This window comes from Mugil cephalus, chromosome 7 (assembly GCF_022458985.1).
Source record: "Mugil cephalus isolate CIBA_MC_2020 chromosome 7, CIBA_Mcephalus_1.1, whole genome shotgun sequence".
Classification (NCBI taxonomy): Eukaryota; Metazoa; Chordata; class Actinopteri; order Mugiliformes; family Mugilidae; genus Mugil; species Mugil cephalus.
The window spans coordinates 9,331,725-9,352,298 of NC_061776.1; the positions used below are offsets into that span (position 1 = coordinate 9,331,725).

The window sequence follows — 20,574 nt, forward strand, 5'->3', positions numbered from 1 at the left end:
TGCAGATGTGCACACGTGTCCCCGCGAACACCCGTGCGCACCGACCACGCAGCGCACTCCGCCGGATTACTTCAAGTCATTTAGCTCTGATTGGTTTAGGACTTTTTGGAAATATCGCTCGGGCTGCTGCTCACAGTAGCCTCGCTGCAGCCCGGGCTGGAGGCTCGTGGACCATTTTCAGCTGCAAATTGAATTTCGTTTGGGTCGCATGCTGCACATTTGGCTGATGGAGCAGATCCAGATGCAGTATATTTAGACTACTGCAGGTGCTGCGGGCCAGAGATTGATCGTCCGTGTAAAAATAACACGGGGGCCGTAAATCCTCCCGTAGCAGGAGCTTTGAAGGAAAACACTTGCGCGCCAGAGTACGTTGGAGATAAAAAAAATTAAATCAAACGACAAAAGGAGGGCGTTTGACACTCAGACGCGTATGTGTGGCATTAATGAATTTATTGAAACGGATTAGAGTCCAGATTGAGCGCTCATTCATCCAGATCTCACTAATATAATCTGCCTCTAAACATTTCAGAGCGACTTATCTCCCTGAGCTCTCCCGCCGGGTGAGCGATATTTATTCTGTTGTGGTGGAGTCTTAGCCTCCTCTGTCGGGGCTGAGAAGGGGGTTTATCTGCAAGCGGCTCCTTTTGTGCTCCACTCCCCCGCCTCCCCTTTCCACGCCGCCCCCCCCACCACCCCCCCTGCCCACTTTCACTGGTCACACCGCACTTCCTGTTAAATCCCATTACCAGAGGCCAGACGCCGCTCTCTGCGCCGAGCGAGCTACGGTCTTCGAGCGAAATCAAAAATAGGCCAAGCTGTTGAGCACAGATGCTGCTGAAAATACACTCGATGCCGTGTTCCCGTTCTCACTCACCCTCCACCCCCAGAATGTGTTTTCCTCCCCGCGCGGGGCTCTTTCTGAGTGATGTCACCCCGTGATGTCTTGTTCCAAAAATGCCTCAGTGTCTTACGCAAACAGGCGTGTCAGAGTACACTGTATTCTGCCTTTTCCCTCCAGTTTCTCCAGGGTCATGTAGTGAGATTGTAGCGGAGTGTTTTTCCTCCCTTTGTCACCTCATCTGCTCTCGCTTACAGCGGATACACAATATGCACGCTCCGAGTGTCATTATCTAAACGCCACAACGCCATGACCACCTTCCTAATATTGTGCAGGTCTCCCCTTGTGCAGCCAAAACAGTTGTGACTCATCAGAGAGTGGACATGGGTCTTCCGAGGGCGTCCTGTGGTGTCTGGTAACAGGATGTTGTTAGTGTGTTGTTCCTAAGGCGTTTTTTTTGTGTGTGTGTGTGTCTGTGTCAGGCTGCATCCTGCTGGGGAGGGCTGCTGTCTTCGAGGAGTGCTGTGGGGTGGAGATGGGTGGTACATGTCTAAGTAAAGTCCACATGAATGCCAGGTCCAGAACTTTCCCAGCAGAGCAGTGAATTGTCACCAGATGGTCGATGTTATTTACTTCTCCTGTCGGTGGTCATAATGTTGTGGCTGCTCGGTGTGTTGGCCTAATGTTTTACACAGTATTATCTCCATAATATTATTCTGACACTTTGATTTATGTTAAACTCTTCTATAATTATGTACTAACTCTGGTTTCGTCTGCAGCTATTTGTTTGGTCCAAACAAATTACACTCAAATCATATTCAAATATCACATGAACACGTGACAGTGCAGGAAGTACATGTTGTAAACCTTAAAACCGATGCAGGACTTCCTGGATTACATTATTTATAAATTCAGCACAAGCCTTTGGTGTGAAGCCTGTTTTGTTTCATGTCTTTTGGTTGGAGCGGACAGTAAACGCAAACCCCCAAACTCCTAATTAACGCAATTATCAACCTTTCTATGACTCCACATGCGTATCCTGTCCTCAACCCTAAACAAATCCTCAACTGGCCTTAAACTTTATCAAATCTTAAGTCTTATCTGAACCCTCAGCCTTAATCCTTACCTCAGGGAGGGCCTTTTTAAAAAAAACTCCCTTTGATGGTGTAAGACTCCCGCTGGTATTTGGGGAGACAGAGCAACTCACCACATAATATCACGGCCTGCATATATTTCAGATGTCCTTCATGGTTGAAACGTGACGAGTGCGAAAAAGGGGGATGAGCCGTCCGGGAGGGGCTGTGTGGAGTCCACAGCATCTCCTCCGTTCAGTCCCAGCAGAGTAACGACTGTGTAAGTACAGTCTGTTAATCCCTCCGGGCTGGATGAGGCCCAGGGGAGTAAAAACCAGCAGCACCAGCGCTGCCGGTCTGCACGACCCACTGCTACTAACTCATGCTAACTGGCCTGTGAGAGCACTGCATTAGGATGATGAGGAAAAGGAAGAATGAGCTGTGTGCGTGCATGTGTGTGCGTGGTTTTGAGTGCGCGTTGAAGTGGAAGAAAACCAATCATGCAAAGAACATGGAAATGTGGCAGAGCTGCTCAGGAGGCGAAAATAATCCCAGAGGTTGACTCGAATTTGAACACGCGGAGGAATCGTGGTGCACAACGTCCGGCAGTGTGTCTGTCATTTGTCTCCCATTGTGGATTAATGTGTCTATTTTTGACCAGATATTTTGGTTTATAAATGTCGAGAAAATGTCCAGCACAGTTTCTCAGAGCTCAGGATGAAAACCCCAGATTGCATTTATTCTCTAACCTGTAGTTCAAACTGTAATGAAAATGCATCAGTTTCATCTAAAGTAGAGTAAAAACAGCAGTTCTTTAAATCTAAAAAACAAAACCAGCGAGTCTTTGACATTTTTCTTCATAAATGATCTGATATTAAAACAGTAGTAAGGGCAATCACATAGTATCGTTCTTGTTTCGATGTTCAGCTTGGAAACATGTGCTTGTGAGTATATTTAAGTGTATTGCTTATAATACTGATAATACCGTGTGTTATGTAGATTATTATATGTATTATTTGGATTACCGCCGATTGCGGCGAGTGTTAGCATTAGCATATACATGCATTTTTCCATTGACGTTAGCCGAAAGCTAACGCATCTTTGTATAACGGTATTTTCTGTGTATAAAACTAATTTGTATGTTTTGTTTGTCCAGTTTTACAGTGTTTCTCAAGTAAAGACACTAAAAGACACTCAGAGTTTTTCTTGGGACCTGTTGTGGTGGTGGGGGCAGCATAATTCTGTTGTTCAAATTTGGTTTTCCTGCCCAAAAAATAAAATCTATTACAAATAATTTAAGATGTTCACAAATCATTTTTGATAATTCTCGAAATCAACAACTGGACGTGTCTAACTCTTAAGACACGTGATTACATGTCTTGGGGAATACTACTGTAAATGTGAAAAGTACTTTAGTTTTTGAAATCCTTTTGAAATATGAAGGTCAAGGTAGGGGAAAAATAAAAAAATAATAATTAAAAAAACGGGATTGTTTACACCTCATCATGAAGAGCTTCAGTGTTAAGATGCACCATCTGTTACAGAGATCCAACCTGTGACCCTGCAGGTATGAGATCTCTCTTGCATGCCCTTACCTCCCATCGCCCTCTGTTTGTAACCTCACTTTGTGAAATGCAAATCTTTTTTTGAAGCTTTGCAGAGTCTGTGACCCCAGCAGCGCTGCTGATCATTTTACTGCCCGTGTTTCGGCAAAAATAACCAGAGTTCACGCTACGTTGACATAGAAGCAGTGTAGATGCATATTTTGCAGTAATTGGTGGGGGTTTTTTCCAGTCTTTTTCTTAATTGGACGGGTGTTTATTATGGACAGTCTCCAGTCCCCTCACTATTAATAAAGACCAGTCCGATTGCAAGAGTGGCATCTGTCTTTCACCTTTTTATTTCACAACGGTGTCGCCAACAAATTAACACCACGTCTTAGATTTCCAGACTCTTTTTCCAGGTACTTGTTCTGTCATTTTTTATGTTTTTGAATGTCCTGTACAGTGTCATGGAATATATCAGGGTTTCGGTATCATCACAAATACATTTGAACTGCCTTGCTAACTCAAAAATGCTAAATGCAAAGCAGATTGAGCAGGAGTGGAGCTGAGGCAAAGGCAGACTGTTACAATAAGATGTCTGTATCTGCTGCGAAGATGGACGTTTTCACATGAAGGTCGAGGTGATTTGTTTTTGTCACTTTGCGTTGGCTTCATTTTTCAGCCCCCGAGTTGTGAAGTCCTTGCCAATACTCACCCCTACTTAAAAGGCTGGTGTACAAAAGTGCCAGAACAGTAGTAATGAGAACGGAGGAGGAATGGAAGAGCGGACATTCTTAAGATAACCAGTCAGTGATTTTGAAGCTGTTACTTCAAAGTAAAAAACTAGGTAAAATGTTAACCTACCAATATTTTATAGCTTTGTGTTTTTTTGGTCTTAATGACAAAGAAGTTAAAAAAAAAAAAAAAACTTCTATAGCTTAGTTGAATGTTCATCATTTGGTTAAAACAGACCAGTTGCTTTCAGTAAAAAATTTAATCCATCTAAAATTTGATAAACCCAATTTAAGGCCTTAAAAAGTCTTAAATACGAGCATATTTTACATTAAAGGTCTTAAATCCTTAAATTACCGCTTCATTCACTTTATGTTCAATGCATTGGTGATATTCACAGTTAGTTATGTGTAGATCTTTAAGAAATATAACCAAGTAATAAAACTACAAATGAGACCTGGAAGTAGAACTGCATCCGTAACAAGGTTTGAACTGACTGAGTTTATCAAAATAAATCTCATCTCATCTCATCGGGGGCCATTTGTCTACAATTAATTTGGTTATTTTGAAAATGAAACCCCAGGTCTCTGCTTTTTAAAACTTAAATTTAACCCATTATGGTCTTTAAAAAATCATAAATTCCACTTGTTCAAATTCCACTGCAGAAAAGCCTGTAAATAATGTCTTTGTGTGAGTGTGTATATAAAACACAACACTGGCCTTTGTAGAATACCAAACAGACGGCCATAAATGAAAGATAACCGGCATTTAAAGGGCAGCATTCGAAGCTGAGTCACTCAGACTTTCAGTTCCTTCTCTCGCTGATCACACCGTTGTTTCTCTCGTACTGACTTCAGCCTACAGTAAACAGGGATCCCTGCTGATGACAGTCTGGGGTTCTGAGGAGCTTTACACAAGATGCTGTTAATCCGCTGTCTCCCCAGAGAGATGAGCTCTGTCACCAGGGTCGGGAATTAAACCACGACTGGTGCTGGAGATACTGACACAGACACAAAGGCCAGACGTGGAGGGAAAAGGGGGGGAGGGGGGATGTAACTGATAAATAAATACCTTCAGTAAACTGTGAATTACAGGCTGAACATGACAAGTTAAATTTAGGGATAAACAAATCTGTCTTCCTTTTACCTCCCGAGACCCCATGTCCTCATGTGAGGACGTTAAGTTTTACTTTTGTGGCAGCTTATTCTGCTTCACGTTTATCCTCAAAACTACACACTAGCATTTCAGATGATTCATTTTGCATTTGATCATTTAACAAAAGTTACAGTCTGAACTTTTTTGGTTTAATATTACAGACAATTTTTATCAACAGTAACAACCTATAACTTTGCTAACGTTGGAGCTTCATTATTTGCAGTTCTGCTTTTGCACAGCAATGTTCAGACATGAAAAGGACCAGTTTTATATTTCGTCACATATTGGTGACTTTATTATAAAACTGAGTGAAATAATCCCTGTGTCCACACATGAGGACAATTTTTTTCCCCACTTCCGGTTCAAAGACGATGCTTAGTTGTTATAGTTCTTAATGAAATGGAGAAATTGAAAATCCTTACCAAACAAAAAGCTCAGGTCTCAAGAGGCTAAAGGTAAAAACAGTAGGATCAAGGACGTGGTGTACTTGATGCTCGGTAAAGGAATCTTTATTTGCTACGTTCAGGATTGTTCTTTTTGAGTCAAAACGTCAAAAAATGAAAAGAAAAAAGAGACTGTGAAGGCAACTTGAGGCCGACAGTGAAACATGCTGATGAAAGGAAAAGTGGAAATGTTACCTCCTGAGAGGAGCGCTTGGTAGTGATGTTCTCACTGCACAGTGTTAGGGTCAGGGTGGGGATGTTTGCAAAGATGCACCATCAACAGAAACTTTGTTCGGTTCACAAATTAATATTGGGCAGAGATCTTTTTTCTGTGTCTGTCACTGCACTCAGTTTGGTTATGTTCGTGTTTTGGTCTCTAAGTAAGTGGGCGCCGGCTTCCTGTCGCAGAGCCAGGGACTGAGTCAAGGTCCCCTCATGCTCTGGGCAACACGGGTTCACCCTCATACTTTCCATCCGTCTAGCCATGAATGATTCACGCTGCCCTGCCGGCCTATTTAGGACGCCGTGTGCAGGGAAGAGTCTGCTGGAGACCAAGTTTGAAAACTGAGAGTGAAAAGGAGCACAGTAAAAGAGGAGCGGCGGAAAAACGTACGGTTGATATTCTGGGGTTGGAATCAACGTAGGTTTTAGTGGGAAATACAGTTAATGATACGGTTGGATGACACAAATAATTTATGCACACACATAAAAAAAGTGTAAATCATGGATACAAAGACAAAAGGTTTAACTACAAACTGTGCACAAGCCTCAATGAGCCTCATCCAGACCTGCACCTCTTAATATATGGGATCACTATCGGGTCATAATTTGATTATGATTCATTTACAGGCATTGGTGGAGTTATAAAGAACTTTGCTTAGTCACTGGTTCCAGGGATTCTCTGTATTTCCACAATATTTTACCTCTAGTTCCACTTCTTGCCTGTGGCTTAGCTGCTCCTCAGCTCTTCTCTGTCGTCTTACTGTACTTTTTTTAAATCCAATCAGGCCTGACTGTGCTCTCAGGACTTTAGCTCCTGTCGTGTTTTGGATCTCCCTCACACGGGAACTATTCTCGTTGCAAGGCTCGGCCAGATTTGTTGTGTGAAGTAGTGTTGTGTGGACTGATACTGAAGTATCGATACTTCAGATACCTGGTCTTTATGCTGGTGTCGATTCTCAAATCAAAATATCGATACTCTTGATACTTCAGTCATTTGAGGTGATGTAGTAACACAGTGGAAAGTAACTAAACTATTGAGTTGTGGCAACACAACAAACCTTGTAATGAACAATTATTTATTTTAATGGTCTTATTATTTTATTTATTTTATTTTTAAGTGTTTGAAACATTATTTTTATATACTTTGTATGATTATGTCCTCTGCTCGGCTATATAGTAAATGAGGCCACTACCTCAACATACTTCAGAGTTTAAATAAATTAATAAATGTCTCTGATGTCTTGTATTCTTTATGAAGCTATGTCTTGATGTCTTGAAGTCTTCACGAGACTGCAGGGACATTTTTGACAAGAGGATCCAGAAAATAGCACTATTAAAAAAAGAAAAGAAAAAAAAATCAATCAAAGGATTTTATGGATCGATATTGATATCAATATTGATTTAAGTTGGAATGTTTATTTTTGTCATTGTCAAAGAGAATTTGAATTAATTCATATCAGAAATATTTTTATTTGCAACTGAAATCTGGTTAAAATAATTAATTGATTTTTCAGTATGTAAGATTATCCTGAAACAAGATTGTGATCCTGAGATCAGGAATATTAATATCACATTTTGCTTCCTAGAAAAGAGGCCGGCTGTAACTTTGGTGATCATCAAACCCTTTAAATAACTCTGCGGTCTGTTCCTGGAAAAAGCTCTGCATTTATAGAAGGGGGTTGCTTCCTCCCTCCGTCTCCTCTTCTCTTCCTTCCTTCCTTCTTCTCAGCCCCTGTCTCTCTCCTCCTTCTCTCATGGAGCTGTGACCGGCGCAAGAGTTGATAAAAAGGAATGATTATTATTATTATTGTTATCAGTTGGTAAGACTAAGCTGGCATGCAGAAGGCCTCGTTTTATCCGGGCTTTGCGTGCGATGCCGGCTGCGCTATTAGCTCAGGACGGATTTCCCCACTGGACGGGCAGATGCTTTCCCCTCAGTGAATCTGAGCCGGGATAAGACGTCCTACTAATAAAAAGACACGACATGACCCGTATTCTTAAATTTTCTGAGCTGAATAAGAAGTTGAACTCGTGTCTCATAAACGGATAAAACAAAAATCACATTTCCCATCGTGTCCATCGTCTCCATTCAGTGGCAGCGAGGCTTCCGTGGCAACCAGATGTTTACCTCTGTCAGGGGCTATTACCACGACGATGCGCATGAATCTGACAGTAATTATGTCATCTACGATCTGAATTAGAGTAAATACTTCCTTATTAGACTTAGCGTGGACCTGATGATGTTATGTAAGACGTAGATTAACGCTCATCTGCTTTACATCAGGGAGTTGGTTTTTTCTGTGTTGGTGTTTTGAGTCGCCATCGTTACTAAGACCGTCTACATGCATGATCTGGATATATGGAATTATCAACAGCACTAATGCTTTTTTATATTTTGCATCCTTATTCTTTGCTTTTTTTTCTTCTTCCAGACTGCTCTGAGACGACGAGGAAGCAGAGAAGCATTTAAAGACAAGAAATCTACAAGTCAGGTAAAAAAACAATATTATTATATTAAAATAATTATTCAAAATAGATAAATAATTAATCAAAATGAATGTATTTTTAATTTAATTTCATAGAATATATAAAATCAGTACAAGTCTGGGAATATTTAATATTTGATTTGCTCATTTGTGCCATACAGCCCCATTATTTTGGCAAAAGGGACATTATAGAAGAGAATATTTCGTGTATTTTTGCTATTTTGTTCCTGGATAATCCTTTAATAATATTAAGTTATTATTCATATTCACTCTGCAGGCTTAAAACTATTAAAACTTCTCAAGTTAATTGATTAAAGTGGACACGGGCCAATATAATTTGCTTTTAATGAAACCAATTAACAACATCCTCCTGCTTAAAACTGCAGCTCTCAGCTAAATGAGGAAAATACCTTTTTAAGAGAGTTTGCTGGGATGTTGACTTTTTATTGGATTCTTTGGAAATTTTAATTCGCTTTGTTGTCACGCCGCTAGGAGGACAGCGCGGACCTCAGGTGCCAGCTCCAGTTTGCCAAGGAGGAGTCCGGTCTGATGAGGAAGAAGATGGCCAAGCTGGGACGCGAGAAGGATGAACTGGAGCAGGAGCTGCAGAAGTACAAATCAGTTTACGGGGACGTGGACAGTCCCCTCCCCCTCGCTGAGTGCTCCGGCGGCGGCCCTCACACCACCCGAGAGGCTGAGCTCCGGTTACGCCTCAAGCTGGTGGAGGAGGAGGCGAACATCCTGGGCAGGAAGATTGTGGAGCTGGAGGTGGAGAACCGCAGCCTACGGGCCGAAAATGAAGACATTCGCTGTCAGTACGAGAGAGACTGCTTCGGCCGGGAGCCTTTCTCCAGCATGCCCTCGTCCCCGTACGGCGGGGATGCCCTGGACTCGGCCAGCGAGCTACGTCGCCATCTCCAGTTCGTTGAGGAGGAGGCCGAGTTGCTGCGGCGTTCCATCTCAGAGATTGAGGACCACAACAGGCAGCTGACATCTGAACTCAATCGCTTCAAGTTTGGCCCGAGCAGCAGCAGCAGCCCGGTACCTGTGGGCGAGGAGGGCAGTGAAGGGGTGCTGTTCAAACCTGGCAATGGGGGGACTGGCAACGGCTCCATGATGATGGAGGAGCTTAAATCGGCCAGGATGCAGATCAACGAGCTAAGCGGAAAAGTGATGAAGCTGCAGTACGAGAACCGCGTCCTCATGTCCAACGTCCAGCGCTGCGACCTGGCGGCTCACCTGGGCCTGCGCACCGGCAGCCCCCGAGACAGCGACGCAGAGAGTGACACAGGCCGCAGAGAAGCCGCTGAAGAAGAGGAGGCAGGGCGACTCCTTCTCCTCCAGCCCAAGAGGGAGGGCCCTATCGGAGGTGAGAGCGACTCCGAAGACCTGTTTGAGAAGACAGCAACCACCTCAGGGTTCGGGAGCATCAAGCCCACGGACGGCAGCGAGCTCAGCGCCGCCGAACTGGCCAATCGCAGGAGAGAGGAACGGGAGTCGTTCTCTAATGTGAAGCGAGAGGCGGAGAGGCTCGGGAAGACGGTGGACCGTCTGATCACGGACACCGACAGTCTGATCTTCGAGGGCAGGCTGCTGGTGACGACCGGGGAGAGCCTCGAGGGCGGGGCGGCGTCCGGATCCAAACCAGACACTCAAGTCCTGGACACCATCAACACTCGCATGAAGGCTTTCCGCACCGAGCTGCACATCTTCGTGGAGAAGCTGGAGCACATAGGGGAGGGGCTGAGAGAAAGGACAGATGATCTGTCGCCCATGCCAAACCTCACAGAGTCTAGCAGCTTCCTCTCCACGGTCACCTCCATGTCCCGCGACTCTCCCATTGGCACCTTTGGAAGAGACCTGGCCACGGACTTCCAGGTAAGTTGAGTGGTTCGACTTCCTGTGACCTTTTCCTTTTGGTACATTTAGATTTTTTTTTCTTTCTGTGGCTTTTTTTCTTTTGTTTTTTGTGAAGGTGACGCTCATTTAGCAGCAAAGGGTAAAATGTTAACCCTTTAGAATTAAATAAATGGAATAAAATCAAATTCAAATGTTGCATACGAACATTAACTACCAATAAACTGACCAATGAAAGCATCCCACCTGAATGTCCAGACAAGTAAAAGAGGCAGAATCCAGAAATCTAGGTACCCGTGAGTAAAATCCATCGGTGCATTTGTAAATGTGAGACTTCATTTAAGTTAGAATTAAATGCCCCTAAGTGTGTAGTCATTAGTAAACCATTTAAGGCCAAAACCAACTAAATGGTACACTTAGTCAGCAGAAAAGACAAAAAAAACCTCTTTTAATTAAAGACAGTGGCAGCAAACGTACATCTTCAGCAGAACACTCACCGCACAGCTGTGTCCATCAATGGGAATCTCATTAAGTCGTAGGCAAACATGACTGCAAGGATGGGCTCGATATATAGTGTGTATATCAAGGGGGTGTATGTGGGGCTATCATCGTTCCCCTTGATTAAATTCGTCGTAGTCCAGCTTCACTCTAAGAAATGAAAATCCCCAAACGGTCTTTGTTCTCTGCAACAATCGGCTTTTGGAGATGCACTAGTTTGCAGACCTCGAGGAGTATCACTGCCTCCGCTTCAAATCAGCATGGCACACAGAAATCTCTGACTAATACCGAAGACTATATTTTTACATTTCTTTCTAATAGTCAGTTAAGCCCCTTTCGCATCGAACGAAAAAACATTTTTTTTGACCCGGGTTGAATGACCCGGCAATCGACCCGGGATTTTAATGGCTTGGCTTCAGTGTGAACAGGAATGCTGCGTCGACCCGCTAATTTACACAATGACGTTCATGTACCTGCCTGTCACGTTCTGATTTTGACCCATCAGACCGTGTCATTGTAGAAGCTCCAGGGCTGCAAGCAGCTCAAAAACAGAGCAAAGTTTTGGTCTACTCTACTACAAATGTGTTGTTACACGATCGTTAATGGAAGCGAAAAGCTGAATTAGCCCTATGTCATGTTCTGGAAATTGCACCAGGGAATCTTGACGTGAACTGCGCTGTGTTTATATACAGCCTGAAAGCGATATGGCACACTTTTTTATCGATTTTGGCAGCTCACTGGCAAGACCGTGAGATCTGCAAGCTACTCTGCATCTGTGGAGAAGAGGAGATTTGGTGCACTTAAATGTGTAATGATGACGTTATTGACATGATGACATATCAGGTCAGAAGTGGGACTTCTGGCAATGTGAAAGTGCACCAAAGACGGGTTGACCCGGCTTTGAAAATCCCGGTATTTTCGATGTGAAAGGGGTATTACAGAGGTCCAACCCTAAGCCTGTGGAGTGCTTCTTTAAGTTGGTGTAAAACTAACATGAGATAAATGCATTTCCTTCAGAGTAGGTGGGGCCCCAAAAAAAGGAGGCAGGCGAACGGTACACCTGATAAATCGTAGTCGTTATCAGGGAGGACAGAGTCTTCTATCCTTGGGCCTTTTTGGATTTTCAACTTGAGAAGCATTAGCACAGGGGTTAGCGATGCTATGGTTTCGATATTCAGAATTTAGGCTTGTCCATCATGAAACTTGAAAAGACCTGAACCTAAAGCCTCTAAAAAGGACGGATGCTGAGAGCCTTTAATAGATCAGATCAGATGAGACCTCCAGTGCCAGCACAGGGTGACATGCAGTATTAGACTCCCCCATCACTTTCCACCACACACTCCACCATAAACCACCCAGCTCCACCACACTGGCACCAACCGATACCCCTCCCCAGACCCACTGCCACCACCACTACCACCATCGCTTCCTCCTGCTGCTGCTGCTGCTGCTGCTGCCGCCACATCCGCATCTCCATGCACATCCTCATAGCCAGCAGCCCTGCCTGCCTCCCTCCCCCCTGCACTCACTGTCTGCAGCTGCTTCCAGTCAGCCCAGGGCCGATGAAGGGCGGGGTGCCTGGCTTGAGAGTGGTGCTTGAAACTGTGCTTGGTGTGAATGGAGTAAGTGCCATGGAGGAACTGTAGCAGCTTCTTCCATTATGTTGCATGGTGAAGCGTAGTAAGTATTTCTCTCTTTGCAGCTCCACTACACCATGCTGCCGTATGTGTGACTCATTACGACGCATAAATGGTGTAGCTTTATGTTTGCACAACATATTATCTCACACACCCACGTGGGCTTGGTTACTCCATGGTGTTTCCAAGGAGACGAACCGTTAAAAAAAAAAAAAAAAATAGCACACCGACTAAAATAACCTGTGTTCAAATAAAAATAATAAATTGCATGGCGCTGTGGAAGAACCTCGCTGGCTGCCATCCTGCTCTCTGTCTTTGTTTTATTGCAGCTTAGTGTAAGTCAACATGCCAACACACACTGTATACTCTTCCAGAGCAGGTTCATTATCTCTGTGCTGCATGATCAGGCAGACATCTTGAATGTCTTTTCCAATCAGACAGAAAGTAAAACAGCTCTTCAAACATTACTCACTTGAAGAACCCAGTCTGCTTTGTAGTGATATTAATCTGAAGCTGCTCACTCTGACTTTGTTTCTGCTTTGCTCCTCTTCTGCCTGTAGGACTCTCTGGTTAGTCCGGGTGAAGCTGGGTGGGTTAGTCAAAGCCATCCACTGCACTAACAACTCACACTGGATCAAAAACAGTAAAGCACTGAGGGAGATTAACTCAACCTGAGAATATTACAGTTTAAAATGTAAAAAGACAGCAGAGTAAAAATGGCCGCCGCAGCCACAAAAAGGCAGCATTTTTATTTTCTATTTTAGCATACAAAAAAATGCATAAATTCTAGTTGTGATTATAACTTTCACATCTCATTATTACTGTATGGCTTTGCATACTGGATTCATCTTAATTACAAGCTCTTTATCTTGTAATTGCAAGATTTGTGTAAATTTCTAATTTACACGTAATTTTTTTCCCTCACATTTGTGATGTCATGATGGGCTTTAAAAGGTATACGATGAAACTTTTTAATGATGAATAATATATATACATATAATTAGCAGGTAGCAGAGTTTACATCTCAAAATTACCTTGAACAAAAATTGGAGAATCTTTTTTTTTAGTTCCAAATTTGTGATGTAATCAAATTAAATGATTATATGTTTTGGAGATAACGACATCTTGAAAGGAAAACAGATGCTGATTTCGTGATAAAGACATTTTTAACAATCGAACTAAGAATGGTTAGTGTCGTAAATGCAAAACAGTGCATTTTAAAAAATAAATAATCTCATAACTCACAATTGTCTAAATATTTTCTTATAATAATGACAAAAAACTCATATTTTGGGCCTGAAACCGTCAGATCACAAGGTAAAATTCAGAATAAAAGCCCACTTCCAGTTAAAAGTGTCATATGTACATGTTAATAGTGCAATTTTAAGTCATAATTGCAAACAAAAGACAAAAAAATAAATGATTAGAAGGGTATTTCCACGAACAAATGAGAAGTTAGCATGTTGCTATACCTTGTATTTTAAATGTTGTATTGTATGAAAACAATGTGCATCGCCCGGACTCGAGATGCCACTTTCCTTCTGCTTGAACGACACACACGCAGCTGTGCACGGGCATGTGTGGTGGAAACCTTTTAGCGTGCTAGCTCTCGCTCTGCAGCAGTTTGCCGTGGTATCTCTCAGCTGTTGGTTTGGATTCATGTTATCCCTCATTGCATGCGCTTCATAACAAGTGTTTTGCATTCTTTCCCCCTCCCCGGTTCCCTCTCTTTGTTCCTCTTTGTGTTCCCGCCAGATGTTTCAGCCCATGATTTTGTTCATCCTCATTCTCGTTCTCTTCTCATCTCTCTCATACGCCGTCATCTTTAAGTTGGTCTTTCTCTTTGCGCTTTTCTTCGTACTCTAGTCCGTTTGTTCTTCTCCGCACCGTGTAGTCTTGTTAGTTAATTTCCCCTCCTCTGCTTGTATTCTTCACCCATTTTCTGTTTTATTTTTGCCCCCGCCCAACACCCCTCGTCCGCCATCCTTCCTCGTCCCCTCAACTCCCCGTTTGTTGTCTTTTTTGTCTTTTTTTGTCCATGATCCACCCAATGCCACCATCGCCACCGCCACATTCACCCCTGTATCCTGCACCCCATCCTCCTAACCCCGCCCCCTACACCCACCTCCCCTCACCCCCCCTCCTCCTTTCCCTTCCTTCCCTTCCCTTCCCTCCCCTCCCCTCCTTGCCCCCACGTCACTCACAGTCCGGTCAGAGGGATGAGCTGGAGTGGCGTCTAGGACAGGAGCGAGGCGTGGAGCCCCAGAGCCAGAGCCAGGGTGGGGGCCAGGCCCAGAGCAGGGGAGCCACGGGACTCACTAGGTACCACAGGCCCCTGGCTTTAAGAGCAGAGGTCAGTGCCTCCTCCCTCCTCCATCTCCCTTCCACCATGAGTATGGGCCTTCTGCCAAGTCTGGAGCATAAATCTGGACTTTTGTTTTTGATCTGGACACACTTTCTCTGATTCAAACCAAAAATGTCTCTCGGGGTGAACAGCAGTCGAATGCAGCTCTGCAGGGTCCCTCCAAAATGCAACTCCAAAACTAGCTGAAGCACCAAGGCACTTCCAAAACTCCATCTCGGGACACATGGTGGTACAAGTTACAAGTAACGTTGAGTCTTTAAGTTAGATGTCGATACACCGCAGCCCGACACGTTTAAACGTATCTCCTTGTTTGTATCTGGAATCGCCCACACATTGGACACAGAGAAACCAAAATCCAGAGGTAAGGGTAGAGCCATAGTCGGACATGGACATGGAGTCATGCTATCAATCCCCCACCCATGCCTCTGCAAGACACTGTCGAGGGCACACCCCCTTTTTGACGTAGCCTTAGCATAGAGGGAAGCTTGAGGCCAACACTGTCACTGTCAATCGTAAAAGAATCGTCTTGCTGTATTTGGCTTTGTCGATTAAAAGAAAGGATTGAAGTGAGACAATCAACCTCCTCAATCAAACCCACACACCTCTTATCAGATAAGATCAATATGTAATGCATCATTTGTTCTAGCCTGGATAACATTATGGGTTAGAATAAATTGTGACTGAAATTAATCATTATCTGGGGGATTCTTGTTACATGTTAATGCTAACCGCTAGCTAACGCAAACGTAATTATGTGTTTCAGGGGGGTCCAAGCAGTAATCTAATAACTTAGTTGGAGCTGCTTCACTTGATAAAGACAGACCAGACTTTGTCTCCTTTGTGTCCTCCTTTGGTCAAATCGTCCATGAATATGAAGTAGTGTATTCTCTAAAATATGCATTTTCCTCGTTCATCTTGCCAGAACAGTCTGTTGAAATAAGCTAACAGGCATTTACAGGCTGCACTGTTTGAGATGTTTTGCCTCCAGTTAAACCCCGCCCCTCAAAATACGTCACACTGTTTACAAACTGTGACACATTATTTTTACTGTGTGAGTCTTCTCTCTTCCCAGAGAGCGGCTGCCTTTATCACATTTTAACATTATCAGATAAATACATTTAAAGTTAGTAACACGCAGTGTAATAAAAACTATGTGAGATGACAAATACCAGACAACTCAGACGTCTTTTCATCTTTTCTGCATTGCAACAATTGTGGTAAAAATGTATCCAGTTCTTAGTAACTCAACCAACTCAACACAGCTCACTAGCCAGCGACTAGCATTTTAGCGGCGTAATTCCTGAACAGCACAGAAACAGAAGCGCACAAATATAAACGCTCACAATGGCAGAGGACCCGAAAGCAGGTTACGATGTAGACTCTGCGTAGATCCGACACAAAAGCATAAATCTCACTGTGTCACTGAAAAAGAAACTGCGTTTAGCTTGGTTCATTGATTCATTCCAACTCATACAAGATGTACACTCACATGCCAATTCATTAGGTACATTTAATGTACAAATGCCTTCTAATGTAACACTTCTGCCATAAATCCTCCTTCTTGTTGTTCAGTTTATATTGAAACAGCATCAGAAAGGTGCTAATTCAACTGTGTCATTATGATGGAGGGTGTAGCTGTGTTTCAGAATGTCAATATATAATGTATAAAAAAAAGTGTTTTGGTAAAAGATAAGAGTTTCTGTTTTGGAGTTGTTTTTTGGAGTCGACTACCAGTAGTACAAATCAAACAAGAAGAGCTGAATTTCACACATAAAACAGATAAAATGAAAACAGATGAAGCATTTTAACTAACGTATCCCCCAGGAAGGCGTCTGAAAACTGTTTCTGATCATGATTCACTATAAACTCTGTCTGATTTGCTCCGACGAGAGGGCCGCTCAGTCCAGCATGTCTAGTGACGCTCCAGCCACGGTCACTTTTTGATGAACTTCACTTCATTCGCTCACTTTATTTTCACACTAATCTCCACTCACAGAGCTGCTGGTGTTTATTTGATCTCCTTTGATTCAACTTTTTTTCTTTTGCTTTTTAAATTTCTATCATACACTCCTGGACATTTTCTGATTGATTTTACTCCAATAGAAAATAAGCACATTCCTGAACAATTTACTCAGTTTTTGTTGATCGTGCATCTGCCGGTGGACAGTTTGTTACCCTCTAAAGCAGCGGCAAAGCTCAAGCACATATCGACATGACCTGTTAGGCTTATTTGTCCATTAAGTGTATCAGAGCTGAGTCTGCGCACCCTGATACCCTCTGGCACCGGTTCACTGCCACCAGCGATACCTTCACAACTCGACTCAGCAGATTTAATGTATGTAGACTCACAGAGGGGCTCACAATACACTCCCCACACACACACACACACACACACAAAGAGAGGCAAAGAGGCGAGGACTCCCAGCAGCACACATCATCTCAGATCTGTTAAATCCTTCAGTGACTCCACGGTTTAATAAACCGGCTGTGTAATCGCAGGACAGTGATTCATAATCGCTGCCTCATGCTTGTGCTGATAGAGAAATTGCCGGCTGTTATGTAATGCCAAGCCCTGGCAGCGGCGATGTGACACATAATCGTTGCAGTCGTAGCACATTCGCATGCATTTTTTATTTATTTATTTTTTTTCTTTTTTTGGTCCTGTGTGGTTTTCTGCAGCGACGTAATCTGTGAGGTAGAAATGAATGAACGGGGGAAGCAGCTTGGACGTGGCAGGATTTAGCGCCGTGCTGCCGGCCTCTGTGATTTTGCATTTGACATTGGGCTGACAGGGAGGTTCTCCAGGGTCAGCACACTCTGAACGGCTCAACTTACTGCCGGAGGGTAGAGTAGAGTAAAGAAAGCACATTATAAGCTTGCTGCGATCTCCACATTTGCCAGATCCTTCACTTCTGGGTGGACGGGAATATCCTGAAGACTAAAATCATCACATTCAAGCACCATAAACATGAGCATCCCATTTCCCTATGAGCATGTAGTAAAATAAGCATCAGTTCTTAGTGTGTCAGATTTTACCACAGATTTAATTTGAAACCATGCATTATTTCAGATTTTCCAAAATGATCTACTCTCTTTTCTGAGAAAGTGTAGCCGACGAGTTAAATTAAACATTTCTGCATCTGGAGTTTGATCATAAACCTTTGATGATGCTAAATAAGGTAAAGTAGTCCACCCTGAAGGGGCCAGCATTAAATTATAATGATCTCGTGAGGAAGAAGCTGTCATTGGTTTTTACTTGTGTGAATCTTTATTTTGTATTTTCCAAGTAGAATATTCTTACCCCCAAGTCCCTGCTTGATTTTCCATATAAGGTAAAAACAATAGTATGTGTTAACACAATCCAAGCGTCTGGTTAAATGAGTTTTTTTTGTGTGTGTGCTGTTGTGGGTTCAGCTGCGGGACACGCCTGCCTTTGACATCCAGTTCCGCCTGGATCACGAGCGAAGGATGAGGGCGACCGCCGAGGAACGGGAAGCCGTGGTTTCTCTGCCTCAGGTACAATAAAGCAGTTTAAAAGAAATGTACGAGTGTGAGCGTATGTTTTAAATACAGAATGTTTAAGGCATCTATTAAAAGCTTAAATGACCCCAAATATTCTGGTTCCTGCTTCACAAATGCAAATATTCTTCTACGTGTATTAAACTTTAACTTGAAATCGGAGCACAGTAAAGTTTGGCTTTAGTGAATTGTAATGGACCTAATCGTTTGTATTTCTGCAGCACCAGGAGGATGAGCGTTTGCGTCTGGAGGCCCAGCGTGAAGGCCTGGAGCTGCAGGGCCTTCAGAGTCACGACGTGCCCTGGACTCAGGAGAGGGCCATGCTGCAACAGGAGGTCCGCCTCTTCAGACGCAACACCATCATCTTCTACATGAAGCTCAGGTGGATCCTCACGCACTGGAGGCTCGGCCGCAAGGATGACTCCGGAGACGAGGCGGGGCACCCGGAGGTGAGTTCCACCACGTTATAGAGCGGATGCGATGATTTCTCCATCTCTTCCACTCTCTGGTCGTTATACACATGCATGCAAGAATGTCCGCTTTCATAGGAACACCTGGTGCAGAGGGACACGGGATTCTCATTGTAGTTTGGTGAAGCTTAAGAGTCAAAGGTCAATTGTGACTCATTTGAGAATGAACATGGGTCTTCTGCAACTGTCCTGTGGTTTCTGTCAGGAGAATGTATCCTATAGGCTGAGGGAAACATCCGACAGATACTTGAATAGTTTGGGATCTGGTGAATTTTGGAGGCCAGATCAACACCTTGTGCTGTTCTTCATGTTTTTGAGTTGTTCCTAAAACATTTTTGTGTGTCTGTCTGTATCAGGGTGTCATTGCCATGGGGTGAGGGTGGCAGGTCTGGTCTAGGTACACGTCAAAGTAATATCCACATGAATGAATGCCAGGTACAAAAGTTTCTCAGAGGAACACTGAATTGTCAGAAGATGGTCAATGTCTTTACTTCTCCTGTCGGTGGTTTTAATGTTGTGGCTGATCGGTGTACACACAATTATAAATGTTTGTGTTTCCATGCTCAGTCTGTGAGTGGTCTTAATTTTTTTTTTTTTTGCTCATCAATGCACCAGAGTCAAGAGACTTTCAAATATCATGAAAGTAAGAAGATTTAGTTGTGTTTTAATTTTATGAGTCAGCTACCTCTGTGCCGTCTGCTGTTGTTTGAACATTTCACTTTTTCCCAGTAGTGAGGATTAATGGTGGCTGCGAGTATGTTGACTTTAAACGAACTGGGAATCTTGTGCATACTTTGAAAGTGGAAGTTTGTAACACAGACGCATGTCAGGCTGTGGTTTGAGTCGATCAATATAAACGATTGAATGATGAAAATGGCTACAAAAAGTTACTAATCCTGGATCACTTTGTCGTGTGTACATCCCACGAGGATTCAGATACCTGCAGGACTGATGGTTAATTGGTTTCCTGGCAGATTGAGCGGCTACATTTGTTGTTGTCGATTTAGTGGTCGATGTTCCACATTTTCTTCTTATCCTCTCAGGCCTCTGGCTGATTAAACGGGTAATTTGCGAGATACGTTTCTAATATCTTCAGGTGGTAAACACTTGCCACACTTCCCCATAAATCACAGACCAGTTTGTCTTTATGAACTCAGTTTCATCTGTGCTTCACTGTCCAACCATTTCCTTATATCTTTGTGGTTGTCAGAAGCATAGACTGTATGTAAATATGGACAAAGCGTCCCCACTTCCTTCACTTCCTTCCTACACTCTTTTAGCAAAATAAAAGTGATATTTCTGAAATTTCCACAAAGAACAATTGCTCTTTGTACATGTTTCCGTTGAAAGGTGTTTTGCGAATGAGCTGTAACTTTCATAAAGTCTCACAATATCCCATAATTCTCTTAAATTCTGGTTACGCGAGGCATTACTTTGAGAATGGACTTCAATTGAACTGGTCACATGATCCACTGCGTCAGCTCTGGTGACGCCAATGACGGGGAAATGCGCCAAATGTGCTTCCATTGCACTTTTGCGATTAACTGTTATATCGATCATCTGAAGTAAAAACACCCCAATGAAAGCGTAAAAATATTTTAGCGATATTTGTTTTTTCCACATGTAGGTGTTTCCATTACCACTTTTTTATTGCGATTTCTAGGTTTTGTGCATTTCTAGGGGTAACAGAAATGCAGCAAGTGACAGGTTGTGTTTGTGATGCACTAATAAAAGA

The 20,574-nt window shown here is 43.2% G+C and overlaps 1 protein-coding gene across 6 annotated transcripts in view; it reads left to right on the top strand.

The window, feature by feature from the left end:
• LOC125010271 (microtubule cross-linking factor 1) overlaps window positions 1-20,574 on the top strand; it is a 77,365-nt gene that overhangs the window by 29,790 nt on the left and 27,001 nt on the right. For all 6 annotated transcript variants that reach the window (XR_007113037.1, XM_047588754.1, XM_047588755.1 and 3 more), the window contains exons 4-8: window positions 8,440-8,499; window positions 8,986-10,371; window positions 14,692-14,838; window positions 18,265-18,366; window positions 18,591-18,818. Coding sequence is in view for 5 of the 6 variants with exons in the window: in XM_047588754.1 (XP_047444710.1) it covers window positions 8,440-8,499; window positions 8,986-10,371; window positions 14,692-14,838; window positions 18,265-18,366; window positions 18,591-18,818 (1,923 nt within the window). In the remaining variant the exon portion in view is untranslated. The remainder of the gene's footprint in view (window positions 1-8,439; window positions 8,500-8,985; window positions 10,372-14,691; window positions 14,839-18,264; window positions 18,367-18,590; window positions 18,819-20,574) is intronic.